The following is an 18,985-nucleotide window of genomic DNA, read 5'->3' as shown; positions in this document are numbered from 1 at the left end:
CGTTTGGTAATCACAGAACGATAAGTGTGTGCTAACAGATCTGGTAAGTAGCATTGGAGAACTATGGTAAAATAAATTTACTTACTTACTTGCAAATGGCTTTCAAGGAATCCGGAGGTTCATTGTCGCCCTCACATAAGCCCGCTATTGGTCCCTATCCTGTGCAAGATTAATCCAGTCTCTATCATCATATCCCACCTCCCTCAAATCCATTTTAATATTATCCTCCCATCTAAATCCCGGCCTCCTCAAAGGTCTTTTTTTCCGTCCGGTCTCCCAACTAACACTCTGTAAGTATTTCTGGATTCGCCCATACGTGCTACATGTCCTGCCCATCTCAAACGTCTGGATTTAATGTTCCTAATTATGTCAGGTGAAGAATACAATGCGTGCAGTTCTGCGTTGTGTAACTTTCTCCATTCTCCTGTAACTTCATCTCTCTTAGCCCCAAATATTTTCCTAAGAACCTTATTCTCAAACATCCTTAATCCCTGTTCCTCTCTCGAAGTGAGAGTCCAAGTTTTACAACCAGACAGAACAACCGGTAATATAACTGTTTTATAAATTCTAACTTTCAGATTTTTTGACAGCAGACTAGATGACAAAAGCTTCTCAACCGAATAACAGTCATTTCCCATATTTATTCTGCGTTTAATTTCCTCCGGAGTGTCATATATATTTATTGTATGGATTCGTAACAAGCGGTGATGGGTTGTTAGCCCTTCGCCCAACCTCCAAGCTGGTGGACCACCCCTTATCGGCTATCCACGACTGCTTATTCAATATATTCGCAGCTACCCTCCATATCTGGAGGCCGTCTGGTAAAATAAATTACAGTGTTCAAATAAATTGCTGCATAGTATTTTATTACAAACTTATGAAGAAATATGCTAATTTATTTTTGTGCTCAAGATAAAGCATTGCATATTATTCTTTATTTAGTTGGTTATTTAACGACACTAGCTAGAAGGGGTTTATGAAATTTTGAAAGAGGTACCCGACATTAGTTAATCAACAATGCTTAACCCTAATCTGCTCGAAAAACCATGGAAAAGGTCCAGGAATTGGAAGGAACGAACTGCTACCACACCTGGCATATAACCATCTTGGGCTTTCAGGTTGCCATCTATTTCGATCCGTGGCCCACTTTCTGTGTGGAAGGAATTTCCAAAAGTTGAATTTCGCTTCATCAAAAACCAGAAACTAGTGTCGTCGCGGAATAAAAATCCTGGCTGAAAGGTGGTTCAAAACCATAGAATCTAATTGCCATTACTTTGAAGAATATATTAATTTCTTCTCACAACACACTTCAACTAAAATTTTACTCCAAAATCGACATTACTTATGAGATAATATCTGTATTAGTAGCTATTTTATTAACGACGTTTTATTGCAGATGTTATTTGAATCTTATTTTTAGAAACCTTTCAAATCACGAAAAATACAAAGTTTTGGGGAAAAAACACAAAAAAAAAACTGTTTAAAAAGAAATGCATATTTGAAATAGGAAATGTTGGTAAAAACATAACGAATATTTCTGTATGCCGAAGAATATTTTTAAATAGAATATGACTCAATATTCACGTTTGAAAATGTTTGACTTATGGACTTTCTCAAAATCTGGTAAAGATTTAACAAAACAGCGTCTTTATTTCATTACTTAATTGAAAATTTGGTTCAAAAATAATATGAATTTGATTCTCGAAACCACTATTTAGCAACTAAATTCATAATTTTTGCTTCATGTGAACAAATTTTACTCTAACCTGTATTAAATGTCACTAAGGACATTTAATAACGTTCTGCATGAAATATTGTTGCAGTAGGTTATTTTACGACGCTTTATCAACATCTTAGGTTATTTAGCGTCTGAATGAGATGAAGGTGATGATGCCGATTAAATGAGTCCGGGATCCAACACCGAAAGTTACCCAGCATTTGCTCATATTGGGTTGAGGGAAAACCCCGGAAAAAACCTCGACCAGATAACTTGCCCCGACCGGGAATCGAACCCGGACCACCTGGTTTCGCGGCTAGACGCCCTAACCGTTAAGGCTGGTTCACAATAAACCGGGAACGGAAACGGCAACGAGAACGAGAACTGAAATATTGTTAAAATATATGATTTTAAATAAGAACATTCACAATTAACTGTTGTGAATGCTCACATTTAAATACATTTATTTTAAAATTATTTCCGTTCTCGTTCTAGTTTTCGTTTCCGTTCCCGCTTTATTGTGAACCAGCCTTTACTCAACAGATGTGGACTGCATGAAATAATCTAATACAATAATATATTACACAAAAGACAACATTATTCTAACAAATCCAAAATTTACACACAAAATAATTAATTTATCAAACACAGCAGCTTAGGCTATAGTTTTGTTCATTCTGTGTCAGCCTGGTCACTGACTTATGGATCTTCTCTACGAAACCTAATTTTCAAGCGCACATGTCACAAAAGAAATACCGTTTCACTTTGGTAATTTTATACAAAATGGTATATCTATCCCTAAAGGACAGAAATTAGCAAAAAAAAAAAAAAAACAAAAAACAAAAAACAATTTCGTTAAAATTTGACTTATGGGGTTTCTAAAAAAAACCGATTCATTTAGCGTCGTAATTCAACTTGGGTGACAAATGTCCGAAGAATGTTATCTGCAGCTCTCTAGTAGAGATAGGGTTCTTTTACGTGCCCTAAATCTAAGACAGGGACTGTATACTGTGCTCCAACCACGAGAAAGTCTCTGCCGGATGAGACGAAGGAAGGTAATGCTGTGAATGAATGTTGATGTCATAAGGTCACACACGTGGGTACTCTTATCTCTATTGGCTAGCTCTCACAGCTCAAACCATTACATTGATACAGACATATTGATACTACCCTAGTTACAAAATTAGATCACAGTTAATCTCCTGGTCTTTTAATCTCTTCATACAGGAAATAACAAATGGAGGAGAGCGCATGATTTTTTTAAACTGGCGTTATAACGGTAATATTATTTATCTACTTCGTTCCAATAGATGAGGCAATAGTAAGCACATTCCTTTCACAGTTGATTTCCTGGTTGGAGAACAGTAGCTTTACTTCTCTCTTGCAGGAATCGAAAATAAAGATTTTATCGCTCTTTAAAATTAATCGTATTCGACTAGGTTTGAATTGGCGACCCCCTCGGCTCAAATTATAACCGCAAGGCCACGAGGATGATACATCCTTTAATGCCGAGGTGCAGAAATCGTGCACCTCCCTGTCCCCGTGCGCCTTAATGTATATAGACACTTTATATTCAATAAAGAATAACTAATTATTATCAATACCTACATATATTATTAAGTTATATGAAAAGTGAAGTTTATAACACAGATGATTATGATGGCCTTGTTGATAGACGCTTAAATAATGCCATGGCGACTAATTAGATTGATATGGGCCTAAACAGTGTAAGAGCGGGTGATTGATGGAGCCTAATGGTGATCTGTGCAGTAGCGGCGGTGGCGATGTGGCCAACATTAGCTCTCTTCTGTGCGCTGTTTGCAGGGGTGCGCTACATAATGGCATCACTTCCACCCGAGTGCCTGACTCCGGACCACCAGATGGTGAGCGGTGAGGCATTACTAGCAGACTTGTTGGTACATCCACTGCTTGGTTTGTTTTGCCATACCACTTCCTGTTTTGCATAGTCTGTGTCATATCGCACGGCAACACATTCCGTATGATGCAGGATTTATTTTTGTTTATACAGAACTTCTCTCCAACTGTGGAGATTACTAGCAAACGGTCCGTTATTAATGTTAGAAAAAAGTATACCTCAGACCCGCGTTGTCCACAATAAATCTAGCAGCTTCTGTAGGATACAACTCCGATCTCTTTAAGCAAAAGGTTCGTCTATATGTCTGATGACATGCGTCTGGAGATATTTTTATTGTTATTGTTATTATTTATTTAATTTGCATATTGTACAGTAGTGGCAAACAAAACCGGACCGACGGAATAATCAAAGTCCCCGAGATTAGCCACTGCGCATGCCACGCCCGCATTCACAAGATAGCGAGTAATCTATTGAAATTGTTGTAGTTTCGACTGCTGACGTAGCCCATTTAGAAAACCATTAGAAAATAAGCTGGTAAAATTCATGTTCTGGGAGTAATAAGTTAATTAAGTAGTAAAATATCGCTGCAATCGAAAAGTATTGGGAATAAATTTGAATAAGGAACAAAAAAAGTTTCCTTCCCAGGCAGGATTCGAACCACGGAAGTATTAGTTACCAGTCTATCGTGCTCTGGAGTGAACAAGGTTCCGAAATCAGCTACAATGGTCGGTCCGGTTCTTTTTGCCACTACTGTACAATGTTTTCACATTTCCCTGCGTCCACCGTGCTGTCAATTTATCCTCATCCTCCAGATTCTCCAGTTGTTTTTGTCCTCACAGTCTTATAGTGTCAATCTTTCTTCTCTCGTCAGTCCGATGATCCCTCTGTTTCCATTAAGTTCAGTCGTGCTTCATTTCCTTCATCCTGATGGATACCAAGCCATAAATTCTTTTCACATCCTTTTCTCTTTCATTCTATGAATATTTTAATTGTTTTGCTGTCATGCATTAGATCTCTGGTCACTTCTATTTCTTATACTTGTAATTCTTATTTAAAGTTACACAATGTAGAACTGCACACATTGTATTCTTCACCTGACATAATTAGGAATATTAAATCCAGACGTTTGAGATGGGCAGGGCATGTAGTACGTATGGGCGAATCCAGAAATGCATATAGAGTGTTAGTTGCGAGGCCGGAGGAAAAAATATCTTTGGGGAGGCCGAGACGTAGATGGGAGGATAATATTAAAATGGATTTGAGGGAGGTGGGACATGATTGTAGAGACTGGATTAATCTTGCTCAGGACAGGGACCGATGGCGGGCTTATGTGAGGGTGGCAATGAACCACCGGGTTCCTTAAAAGCCATTTATATGTAAGTAAGTAATTCTTAATTACGTCCTTCCTAGAAAACCTCGTTGAATATCGTCAAAACCTAATAGGCCTACTGTGGAATTTAATTTTGCTACAGTTCTGGCTTTCAGATCCATATGTAATTGCACTTTTAAACTATTACATGATAGATATTGATCTTTGTTTTAGTAGTTACGGCCCGATCCCATACGAGTAAAATACTGTTTAGTTTTGATATAGCTGCTCGTCCTTTATTAATTATTTCGTTTCATTTTGATCCATATTTTCCATCCTTAGTGAGTTTCACCGCAAATTGGTATATTCAGTCACATGACTTACTGTTGTTTACAATTGTAAATCTCACTACTTATCCGTATTCCCATGTATTTTATTTTCTTGAGATTCAATTTAAATGTACAGTCTCCTAATAAATTTCTTTTACATTTCTTATCATATTATTATTATCATTATTATTATTATTATTATTATTATTATTATTATTATCTCATCATCATCATCATCATCATAATCATCATTATCATGTAGCTTTTCTGGTTACAAATCCAGCTGATCGGGATTTAATTCCCTCCAAAAAAATGTCATATTCATCGTCTTTCCAAAAGAAATGATTGTGCTTCTTTTGTCATGTGGCTGTGTTGTGTGTAGGATGTAGATGTTACCTTGTGCTATATTCACCATATGGCTAAATAATTTCGATACTTGTAAATGCTTCATATTCGTTAAAATTTCTTGAAGAAATACAGCAGAGAAGGTTAAAATTGTGTAGTTCTTGAGGGCTCTTGATTATCTTATTAGGTCTATCTCTATTAATAATAATAATAATAATAATAATAATAATAATAATAATAATAATAATATCATAATCTCACAAGTAAGTTATATCATTATTTTATAACCACGTATATCTAGTCCTTTCTAATTCAAATATTATTTGCGTTTACAAATATAAAGCAGCTGTTGTCGATTCCCAGTAGGAAAATAGAAATGTTTTTCTCATTGTGTCTGTAAGTTCTGTTACATTGCATTGTATGTATGCTCATTTATGCAGTTATACCTTGTGTTGCACTACCCATGCAATTCGTAATCACGCTACTTATGACTGAAGTCTTGAATCATGATCATTACAAAATTCAACTTGAATTGAATAAACTTAAAAATTGATGATACTCAATATAAATAGATTTTTCGATAATATCTGAAAATGTATTAACCCACGGCGTCATTGTGACCCCTTGCCTCATAATGAGACGCCGTGCGCACGGTAAGGTCACAATCAGTTGTACTCGGACTTGCTTATATCTTGAATGAAAGGCTGTGATGTGAATGAATGCCCACTGCACAAAGCTACTTGCATGTCCCGTGCCTCATGTATGAATGCGTTCTAATCAGAGCGGGACATGGCTGGGGTGGAGACTGACTGCTATTATCGAAAGACAGATCTGTGATTATCTGCAGCACCAGCATCCATCCAATCAACCCCAGCAGAGGTCTGCAAGAAGTCACAACAGCTGCAGTCTCCGCTAGTCATCTGCGGTTAATCATAGCAGCTCCACACACACCCACACTGCATGTGTATACATACATACATACATACATACATACATACATACATACATACATACATACATACATACATACATACATACAGTCCACACCTGTGGAGTAACGGTTAGCGCGTCTGGTCGCGAAACCAGGTGGCCCGGGTTCGATTCCCGGTCGGGGCAAGTCACCTGGTTGAGGTTTTTTCCGGGGTTTTCCCTCAACCCAATATGAGCAAATGCTGGGTAACTTTCGGTGCTGGACCCCGGACTCATTTCACCGGCATTATCACCTTCATCTCATTCAGACGCTAAATAACCTAAGCTGTTGATAAAGCGTCGTAAAATAACCTACTAAAATAAAAATGAATACATACACACAAACTTTTATGGTCTCATAGATATAATTTAATAAATAGTAACTACATAATTTGAAAAATCTACAGGTGCACAGCTTTAGTATGTTGCTTAACTTTATGTAGAACTACATGTGCGTGCAGTCACCTATCGACAGTTCATAGCAAGGCGAATACAAGGAGAATGTAAGGATAACAAGAGAAATGCAAGGAGAAAACAAAGAGAACAAGATGAAGGCAAGGAGAATAAAGGGAAGACAAGGAAAATAAAATAAAAGGAGAACAAGGAAAATGCAAAGAGAGTAAGAGTAACACAAGAAGAAAAGTGAGAATACTGAGCGAACAAGGGGAATACAAGGAGGAAAAGAGGAATACAAGGGAAAAAGGGTAATACAAGGAGAGCAGAGAGAATATAGGAAGAATAATGTGAATACAAGGGGAACAAGGAGAAGATATTGATAAAAAGTGGAAGACAAAGATAAGAAGAGAAAGATAAGGAGAACAAGGGAAATCCAAGGAGAGCAAGGAGAGTATAATGGGAATATAATGGAGAACAAGAGGAATACAATGAGAACAATGAGGGTGGTTGAATTTTTATGTGACGGTCAAAGTCCAAGTAACCCTGCTACACCTAGTGAGGAGAAATGCGTTTACAGTCTAGGCCAAAAGCACTATAGACTCAGCATGTGGACGTAGCTACTACTAGGGATAAAATGCCACTTTCTTCATTAGTGCTACTACTTTTTCTACCTGTAACTTCCATGATGTGTGATCGAAGCTTCTCTCAGCTTCGACTTTAAAATTTGACAAATTATCACGTAGAAAAAGTAAATAATTATGTACATGTAGTAGGCCTATATGAGTAGGCTTACATGTAGTGATTTCGATGTAGTCTCGGAAGCTGTGCTTCACCTGCCCGTAATGTTTTTTTTTTTCTTTTTTTGTTTTATTTAACGACGCTCGCAACTGCAGAGGTTATATCAGTGTCGCCGGATGTGCCGGAATTTTGTCCCGCAGGAGTTCTTTTACATGGCAGTAAATCTACTGACATGAGCCTGTCGCATTTAAGCACACTTAAATGCCATCGACCTGGCCCGGGATCGAACCCACAACCTTGGGCATAGAAGGCCAGCGCTATACCAACTTGCCAACCAGGTCGACGCCCGTGATGTTCTAGATTAAAGAGATAGTGTTGATAAATTCTTAGTCTAATGTGGAAAAAGATCCCAGCAAAGATTTTCTGGGAGTAGCCTATTCCTTTTTCTTTGTTGTGCCCTCCATGATGATGATGATCATGATGAAGATGATCATTATCATGGTCATGATGTCTATCTTCATCGTTATATCATCTTTATAGCATAACATGACTATATTATAGTATAACATGACTTTTGGAGTGGATCCATAGCTACTGAATAATCGTCTGCACCTTGTAAGCAGGTCTGGCCGCGGCTCGCAGGAGGCTAGTTGAGGTAAACACCGGCCTGACATGAGACGAGCGATTGACAGGTCGCTGCAGCTGTCGTGCTGCGTGTCGCGTGGCGGATAACTGCGACATCCGCCAGGTAAACGGCAGCAGGTGGCGCGGCGATCATGTTGTTGCGTGCAGAGCTTCCGGGTGTCACTCTATGTTAATGATGCTCTGCCAAATACTGAGGTTGCTGCGCTGTATGAAGTGTTGAAGTGGATCATATTATTCACGTATAGGCTGTCTGTTGTATGATTAAGTACATAAAGGCATATTTAAGAAGAAGGCCTGTACACTATAGTGTTTTCGCAAGAGAAGGAAAGAGTCGGAGAGCTGAGCAGTCTCAGAAGGAGAAAGGAAGGAAGGAAGAAAGAAAAAGAAACAAGCAATTATAGAAATGATGAATGAATGGAATGTGACGAACAAAAAATAAAAATAAAATACGAAAGAATAAATGCATGAAACTATAGAATTATAGAAGGAACGAAAACAAACAAAGGAACATGACTTGAATAACTTCTCAATTGAGACGGTGTCGGGGGGGGGGGTTCCTGGGTAGCTCAGTTGGTAGAGCGCTGGTACGTTCAACCAGAGGTTCCGGGATCGATATCCGGCCTCGGAACAATTTTTCCCTTGAAAGTAATCAAGTCTGCTTCACAGGGAGCTTTACCTGAAAAACTAGACTTGCATAATATTATGCGTTACTGTAGGTACGTTAACAGAAAACCACAATTCCAAGTCATACAGAATCTCTGTGCACTCGATGTGGGTCTCTGGCGTCTTGTCAGCCCACTCGAGTTGTGTGGATATAAAGTCGGGTGGAGTTCCTGCGTAGCTCAGTTGATAGAACGCTAGTACGATCAACCAGAGGTTCGGGATCGATACCCGGCCCCGGAACAATTTTCTCCTTGAAATTATTAAAAGAACATGAGGTAAGAAATAGAAATAAATAAAGAAAATAGAAGCATGAAATGGAAAGAAATAAAGATGGAGTGAAATATAATAAAGAAGAGAAAGGAAAAGTATAAATAGAAGAAAAATGAAGGAAAGAATGTAACATAAACCAATAGAAAAGAAAGAACGAAAAATTATTAAATGAAGATAATAGGCCTAATGATGAAACGGAAAAGAAAAAAGTAATAAAGGATTAATCGTAGCGTACCTCCACAATTGCGTGAAACGTTTGTGCTGTTCGTGATTGTTCTTGTGAGCATGGTTAGCATTGTAAAGGTGTTTTGGACTTGAAATAAAAGTTTGATATTTCTTTCATTCTGTCTTCATACTCTCCGCATTTAAATTTAACAAGGGGAGCCTTTTCATTAACTGAATCATAATCAAATTCTCATTTCATCGGGCCTAATCTTGATACAACAGTGCAATAATTGACAGTCGAAACAATTCACACATCAATATGCTGTCAATGAGTTGTTTGAAATTGTAATGAATAATAATACGCTATTACAGAGAATAGGATTATTGGAAATTAATACCACAGTTAAGTACTTTAGAATTGGACTATGTTAAATTAACTATTTGCACGATTTATTCGTTAAATAGGCCTACTTTATCTTTAATGGAGATTCACTGTTATAATGTGTAATTACCACTATATAGCCACGACCTAAACTGAAATGCAATGAATGGTAGCCAGCTGTATATTAATTGGGGGATATGTAGCCTACTTACTATTTCCTCAGCAGTCGCGTTAAATCTATAGTCTAACAGTATAAGACCGACGGCATTTACCGGAACGAAAGCTGTTCCCTGGCGAACGCTCTTTACTAGAGCTTAAAATAGCCTACATAGGGCTAGTGTAATAATTATGGCTAGGAATGTCATGATTAAGCATATTTTTTATCAGGTCAATGAGTTACTAAAGTATACAGAAATCCATTTTATGAAAAAGCTAATTACATTATGGTACTTTCTTAGAGCATATTTGTGCATATTTGGCAACTTTATCCTGATAAAGCACATTTTAAAGATCTATTAGTCATATTCTGCATATTTTTTACATTTTGAAGCTCTTCCTATACGCTTGTCTATATCCAATGTTGGTTTCTTCCGCTCTTTTAATTCCTTAGAATTATGTTCTTTCATTTTACTGTAGTAAAATTTTAATATTTACTTCCACCCCATTCTGTGGAATGTGCAAAATGGACTTGACCCTAAATAGTCACTCAGGGTGCTATTCATAGACATTTCGCTACCCGCGCTACGAGCGTGCTAAACTAGCCCCGGCTATCGACTGGTTACTTGTACAGGATTCATATCATATCATATCGCTAACACTGGTTTATGGATACGAAAAACGTTAGTTCGCTGATCATCCACCGGAAGCCCGCGCTAAAAATGTCTATGAATACGGCCCTTAAAATATTTGTCTATTGTTTTCACGTAGGTAGAGAAAGGGATGATTAGGCATCTCACTTGAAGCAACTGGATATAGAAGTACAGAAAACCACTTTGTTGAACAATTTTAGAAAGAAGAGATGTGTGTGTGTGAGTGACAGTGAGATAATTAGAATCAAGTGATATTGTTCATTTTTAATTTGCTATCATTTTATCAGTTGGCTGACAATAGACAGTCATTTTCATTTGAAAATTTGCACAAGGTATTCATTGTACATTGCAACTCAGATCTCGTTTTATTTTTTTTTTATAGCCTAGACCAATTTACCGACAGAGTCGTTGCCCAGAATGCGCCATAGGAGGCTGGTCTACGCTATATCCGCGATGAGATGACACAAGACGAGACGAGACGAGATGATGATAGAGATTTTTTGGGATGCTACAGGAGAACCGGTGTTCCTGGAAAAAACCCCTATTACCTTGATCACAAGCTTGTTCAGCACTTGTTATAAATTGAGGGTACACCGGGTCCATAGGATTATAAATCAAGCGCTCTAGGAATGGCGGCTGGTCTCATACTCGTAATATAGATACAATGAAAGTTTATGAAAATAAGTTAGCACTTTCTATTTTAAATAAAATTTATATGCCTTAAAATTCCTTAAATTTCACTTTTTTCTCTTCTGGTTATCATTCTAGGTATAATTTATACTTCCAAAACAAACTATAAAAATATTTGAATTTGTTATGGTACACTTTTTATATTATCGAGCATATTTACGGAATTATTAGGTCATAAGTGCATATTTTATACTGCATATTTTGGCTATTTTTAGGGCATAAAAGTCCTAGTCCTAGTAATACCAGTAAGTAATTCAAGTTTCGATCAGCAAAGCAGTGCGTCTGAAAAGTAGATGACCTTCCCTGCACACATTTGGTTCTAACACTCAAAGCACTGCATTGAAAGAACGTTTTCTCGAAACTTTCAGCCTCTGTACGCAAGTGGGCGACTCACGGAACCTTTAGCGAAGCTTTTTCAGGACTTCAGTTCTTATTAACGGATCAAAAATTTCCTCGCTTGTTTTTGATTAGTAGGGATTCGAATCGGTACTCCAAAACTTTAATTGTTCCTACATGTACTTATTAGTGCAATATTTTAGTAGCGAATCCAATAGATCGCTTCATCTTTCCCTACTTTTTCTGACGGTTGAACCTACAAGTAACTGCGAAATATAGAGCATTACTACGTCTGCATAGTACAACAAATCTTTAACATATTAAATATCATGAGCATATTATGTACAATATTCATAGAATTTATTTCCAGTTGAAGTAGAAAATTCATGTCACTAGAAATTCACTTGAATAAGTCACGTCAACCTATAAATTCCCTGTAACTAAGAATCTTATCTCAAGGGAACGTGCAGTGGCGGCTGATAACTCAGGTTATCACGATGAATATAAATGCATTAAACGAAGTCTCCATCTTTTTCTCATCCGTCTTCGAGGCGCCTCGGTGAACTTTTTCCCATCCAAGACATTTCCAGGCTATCTCTTTGTAAAGTAAATGTTTTGAGTCGTTGATCTTTTCTCTGTTTTCGTTGACCCTCCGGCATCTTTGTTTACTTGGAGAACATTTACCTTCTCCTGCCAAAGGACGGCCAGTAAAATGGAAATAAAAGCTTTGCGTCGTAATATGATATTTATCTTTTCGCGTGATGCGAAAGCATCAGACTTCATATGAGTATAAATGTAAGTTCGAAATACTCAAAAGTGGACGGGCAACTGAGAGTTTTAACGACTGATCACTACATGCATCCATGTTTCAGTAGATCGACTCTCTGGAGAGATAAATTTTAGTATTTATGAAGGAAGGATAATAGAAAATCCTCAGAGAATAGTTTGTTTTTTTTGGGACATGGATGAATTTAAAATAACTCTGTCGAAGAGAGTTCACTGAATTAATAGGTTTTATATATCTATATATTTTAATTGGTTAATTTACGTCGCTATATCAACTGCTACGGTTTCTAGCGTCTGAACGATATAAAGGTAATAATGCTAGCGAATAAGTCCAGAATCCAACGCAGAAAATTACCCAGCATTTGCTCTTAATGAATTCAGGGAAAACTCTGGAAAAATCTCAACCAGGTAACTTGTCCCAACCAGGATTTGAACCCGGGCCCGCTCGTTTCACGTTTTTATATTACAATATGTACTAAGGTATATATTGGAAAGTTTATGATGCCAAAATTCTACTTCTTAACCGCAGAAAAGCGTCTTATTTTTTGTTCGGTGTGGGCGGACATTAATAGAAATATCCCTCACTACATTGTCTCACAGGAATAAGAGCCAGTATAGAAAATTAGGCTTACGAAAATTTATTCACTGCATACAAATTTGTCTCTTGAGGCGAGTTTGTAAATATGATACTATCAAAATGACATTTCTTTCTCTCAATCACTCCTATAAACACAACATGTATAGCATCCAATTTTTTGTTTTTCTTTATCTTTGTTGACATTTGACATTATCAGTTCCAGGAAAGTATGTACTATGTCACCAATACAAGTACCAACTTTTTGTCAAAACACTTAAGACCTAAAAAGATCGCTTGGTGTTTAGGTTAATTTTTCTTAGAAAACTCAAACCAATTAACAAAGAAATCTGTGGCAAAATATTTTAGTCAGTTTTTTAGCGAAGCTATGTCAACTAAACTAAGTTATTCAGCGTCAAAGAATTGTGATAGCCAGATGGTATTTGGCGAGATGAGGCCAAGAATTCGTCAAAAAATTACCTAACATTCGTCTTATAATTGGGGAAAACCTCAGGAAAAAAACTAACCAGGTAATCAGCTCACGCGGGAATAGAACCAACGCTTCAGAATAGTTTTATATAAACAATAAGCCTATCAGACTAATATGATAGACACATTCGAAGTCAGTTGAATATCTAGTATAGTGTAATAATGAAAAATAAAATGTTTATAATAGGCTTATGAATAATGACTGAAAAAGCAGTTTTTACAAAATTGTCTTTATACGATATTATCTAATAATATTATTATTATTTATTGATTCATACTTAGAGGATCTTAGAAATATTTTGAGCGATGGGAGATTTACTTTGCAAATGCAATAATATGCTGCTACATAGTATTTCAACATTGATAGCTTCTGAGGTTGCGGGTTAGATCGCGGTCCAGGTCGGTGGCATATAAGTGTGCTTAAACGCGAGAGACTCATGTCAGTAGATTTACTGGCGTCAGCGTCACCGTTTTTGGCGTGTGAAATAAGTAATGGGAACGTTAAGTGCGAGTGTTTTACCTTTGCCGCAGTTAGTCTGACAACTGTGTTTGGCAAATGGCTGATGTGACGTGTATAGGATGTGGTACCATTCTCAGTTGCACTTGCAACATGCTTACAAACTGTACACTATACTCTAGGACACACGCCGAAAACACTGGCACCAGTTGTAAAAGAACTCCTGCGGGACAAAATTCCGGCACACCGGCGACGCAGATATAACTTCGGCAGATGAGAGCGTCGTTAAATAAAACATAATTTAAATTTGAATTTGATAGCTTCTAGCATAGTATTTTCGCTTATAAGTTTCGCTTTTCTCCGACTCTGTGCCCTTGAAATTTTCAATGCTAAAACGCCAGCAACAAGGATTAGGTGCATAATATTTACCATAATAACATATTTCTCCCTCCTACAATTGCATCGTTTTGTTTGGTTGTCAATCGAAGGTTGTGTATGAGAAGGAATGAAATTATTCTCTTAAGTTTAAGTGGTGTTTCATTACTCAGGTAAAATGTTTTGCCTATTTTACACCTGACGTTTTACGTTTGTTGCTAGAACACATTTGTTATACTTGAAGCTAACGGGTTGTTAATTTTTTTATTCAGGGACAAAAACAAGTCCATATTTCTCTGAAAAAAGCCCGTATTTGTTTATGATTACGTTTAAAAAATTGATCACGTGTCTTTGTAGCGTGAAAACATCAATAGTACATCTATTATGAAAATAAACATGTCATAAGGGACAGTAATTTATTAATGCAATTGATAAGAGATGAACGCTGAAAACGGTGACTGTAAGTGCTTCTTCTTAATGACTTACTTATAATAATAACACACGGTTGGAAACCCCAATCACTCTAAAGGATTAAAATGAAGTGTCTACGTATTCTTAATTGATTATTTAACAACGCTACATCAAATGAGAAGTTTTTATAGATTAGGTTACATGATAGGAAAAAATTGCACTCACTTTCTGTCTTAGTGAATTATGCACACTTTAACCCCCTTTAATTTAGACATCCGTTTCCATACTCTTTCTCGTTATCATAACATCAATACTAGATTACAACGCGATAACACGCTATAAATTCCACTCCACACATCATCTTTGTATTCCTCTTCCTTCACTGTTGCTACTTCTTGTCACTGGAACTCTCTGCCGCCTGAAGTCAAGGGTTGCCTAAACTTGAAATCTTTTAAATCTAAGTTAAAAAATTATCTCATGACGAGTTGCCAAACTAACTTAGTGCCATGACAAGTGTTAAATTGTGTTTCCACATATTTCCTACGTTTAGATATTCTAATGATATTTATTTATTTTTATTTATCCCTTTAATGTCTATCATGTGAGAACTCGTGGCACTTATCATATTTTTTGTGTACGTACCTAAAATTTAGGGGTGTTTAGCAAAAACGTCATTTGTCCAAAATCATATTTTTGTGGGAATCTGGAAAAAACTTCACAGCATCAATAGTTATTGGCATTTCACGTTGGTAATTTGTATAAACACACTTCTTAGTTATTGGATTATCTGCAGTAGGCCTATGTTGTTTACACATAACGCCTCATATTTGGATAATTTAAGCAAAAAATCCTTTGGACAAATGACGTTTTTACTTGAAAAGTTCCATATTCATAATGCGGAATGCAAAATGCAACAAAACACACTAGCGCCTGCAGCTGTTACTCTGGTGCGATGGTGCTGCCAACACTGTGTAGATCAATGAAACCTGGAAAACTGACATTCTTACAAGAAATATTATGGACTACTGACGTTTTAACAGAAACAGAATTTTTTAGAAACCATTCGACACTGCACTATTGACGTTTTCAAAGAACTGAATACATATTGTGTTCATGCATGTCCCAGAGGAGCATCAGATGGCCGCCTTAACTAAGATTACCAGATTTTGGACAACTGACTTTTTGCTAAACACCCTCAATTGTGTTTGTTGTATGCTCTGTAATTCATTACCTTTTTATTATTGTTGTTCAGTCAAATATCCGAAGAAGGTTTGAACCTCATTAGCGGTACCAATAAGGCATCACTTATGAGGCAACTAAGCCAGGAGATTGGCCTAATGGTGTAGGGTTACCAATCCCTTTCCTCCTCCATTGCATACATCGCTGATTAGTAATATATTACATTAATCAGACTTCAGATGTATACAAACAATTGTTCTTTCTGTGACACAATACATATTGTCAAGTGAGATGTACTGCCTGATAATTACAGATGTACAGCCTTTAACACGGAAACTGGTCGCTGTTCAGAGACTAGGTTCCACTTCGGAATAGCTCGGGAATCATCGTTTGTGCTTGTTTACACCCGCGCGTTTTATATAGAGAGATTCAAAGCCCGGTCTTTGTAACTAGAAGAAACAGCTCTATCGCGAGGCCATAAAGGCTTCGAAGGGAATTATGTCGTTTCATTACATACACATACGTCGCTGCTACGAATTGATTTCATCCTCAGACCTCGAGGCTTAATATTTCCCAGTGTGAATCTCGCGTTAATCCGAACGACAAATTCACGCTACAGAAGATCGACCATTTTCCGTGTCAAAGGGTGTACAGATCAACCAGAACCTTAATCAGAAGTATGTTTATTACCGTTGCTTTATATTTACAATAGAACTTCTATTATCCGTGGTAATTAACGGGATGGACTGAACGGTTAATCGAAAATATCGGTTAATCCATACCATAAAATATTTTCATAAATTAAGTGTGTAATATTTTGTCCCACAATTTCGTAATTTTCTCCGTGGTCTTGTGTTTAATGTGCTATGTAGTGGATCAGGAGTTCACTAAAAGTTCGATTGTCAACGACGGGTTTTTAAAGGTTCCAAAGGTTGATGGTTGATGATTGTCTGCGGAAAGATAAGAATAGGAGAAGTCTGATGTTGTAGATTTACATACTTTATACACTTTATCCTTCTTTTCTTTATTGAATCGCGTACAGTTTCTCCTTTCCCAAACCTCTAAATTATTTCTAATTTTTTCGGTAATTAACACAATACGTTTTCTTTTAGCTATTGTGGAAGGCATTTTGCATAGAAGTTATACAATACGGCCACTCGAATAGTAAAGATAAGAAGAGAATGGTACACAAGTTTGTAGAAGTTCTTGGGGTAATTTATATGAAAGCAGATAGGCCTAGTGATTATTTTACTAGTAGATTGACTATTTCTGTTGCCGATAGCAAAGCATTCATACTGTGATACTTGTAAGAGAAAAGGCTTGTAATAACCCTCTGTAGAAAAACTACGCGGAAACATAACATACAATAGGCTACTCCATATTTTTTTTCTGCAGTAAAGAAAAAGAAAAGGAGCTAGAAGAAAAAAGCGGATAATCCGACAATCGGTTAATAAGGTGACGGGTAATCGGGGTTCTACTGTATATACATTGTTCACGTTTATATTTCATTAATTTGAATTACTGCTTACATTTTATTATGCTTTTTTCTCTCTTTACATATGTTGAGTTTCATTTGTATTGACTTAGTGATTATATTGTATTATGAATATCTCTTTCAATTTCTTCTATGCTCTTTTTGGTAAATTTGTAATGTTTTTGCAGCGAAATTTTACTCTTGGTTGAGCGTTGGAGAAACCTATGGCCATAACCCTGCCAAGTTAAATAAAACCATAATAATAATAATAATAATTATTATTATTATTATTATTATTATTATTATTATTATTATTATTATTATTATTATTATTATTATTATTATTATTAATGGTACTGGTGAATCTAGTGATAGCGAGATGAGACTGAAGGTTCGCTGTAAGATTATCTATTTGCCTTAAACGTGAGGAAAACCCAGGAAAGAGACATCCAGGTAATTGCTTCAAGTGGGATTTGAACCCATGCCCAATCGCATCTTCCGAGCACCAGTTCCACTCGCTACGCCGGAACTCAATCATAAGTATCTTGAGTTGATAGACACTATGCTGTGTTTTATTGTAAGTTTAATTTCTACGATGTTTGAGTGTTTCGTAGTATAACGAATATAAACAAACTTGTACACAAGCCTGCATGCCGCTACCAAGGGACCGCAAACTTTTCCATTAATGGCGCAAATGAGTTGCTAAGATTACAGGCGCAGTTAATTTGCCAGCAGATGGGGTGTAGCAGGTGCAGGGGGGGATGTAACAACAACATCCTCTGCTATAAAAGTAATCCTGATGACGGTAAAATCTGTGTGCTGATATTTTTATTAACACTGGCCTTTAATAGACGTCTTAACAACAAATTAACCCAGCGATAAGTGGTAACAAGAGTTTAATAATTTTCTACTTAGTAACACGGTGAACAGAAACAAGGAACACCATCTCCGTTCTTGTGCTGCAATTTTCATTTCTTCTATGTTTTCATTCCAGTAGACTCTCACCACACATTTTGACTTTGTGACTTCGCACCGAACAGACACATGATAGAAACCTATTACGTTAGATCACCACATCTTCGGGCCTTCATTTAGAATACTTACTTACAAATTGCTTTTAGAGGTTCATTGCCGCCCTCACATAAGCCCGCCGTCGTCGGTTCCTATCCTGAGCAAAATTAATCCGCTCCCTAGCATCATATCCCACCTCCTTCAAATCCATTTTAATATTATCCTTCCATCTGCGTCTCGGCCTTCCCAAAGGTCTATTTTCTTCAGGTTTTCCAATTAACACTCTATATGCATTTCTGGATTCATCATACGTGCTACATGCCCTGTCCATCTCAAACGTCCGGATTTAATGTTCCTAATTATGTTAGATGAAGAATATAATGCGTGCAGTTCTCTGTTGTGTAACTTTCTTCATTCTTTTGTATCTTCATCCCTCTTAGCCCCAATTATTTTCCTAAGCATCTTATTCTCGAACACCCTTAACCTACTTTCCTTTCTCAAAGTGGGAGTCCAAGTTTCACAACCATACAGAACAATGGTAATAGAACTGTTTTGTAAATTCTAACTTTCAGGGTTTTTTTTTGAAAGCA

General features: G+C 36.9%; 1 protein-coding gene across 1 annotated transcript in view; it reads left to right on the top strand.

Annotated features, from left to right (window-relative positions):
- The first annotated feature begins 3,471 nt into the window (after positions 1-3,471).
- Lim3 (Lim3 homeobox protein) overlaps positions 3,472-18,985 on the top strand; it is a 180,253-nt gene continuing 164,739 nt past the window's right edge. The window contains exon 1 of the mRNA XM_069834210.1: positions 3,472-3,649. Within this exon, the coding sequence (XP_069690311.1) occupies positions 3,472-3,649 (178 nt within the window). The remainder of the gene's footprint in view (positions 3,650-18,985) is intronic.

Source organism: Periplaneta americana, chromosome 9, assembly GCF_040183065.1.
Source record: "Periplaneta americana isolate PAMFEO1 chromosome 9, P.americana_PAMFEO1_priV1, whole genome shotgun sequence".
Taxonomy (NCBI): Eukaryota; Metazoa; Arthropoda; class Insecta; order Blattodea; family Blattidae; genus Periplaneta; species Periplaneta americana.
The sequence above is the reverse complement of the archived record's forward strand: the minus strand, read 5'-3'. Positions and strand labels throughout refer to the sequence as shown.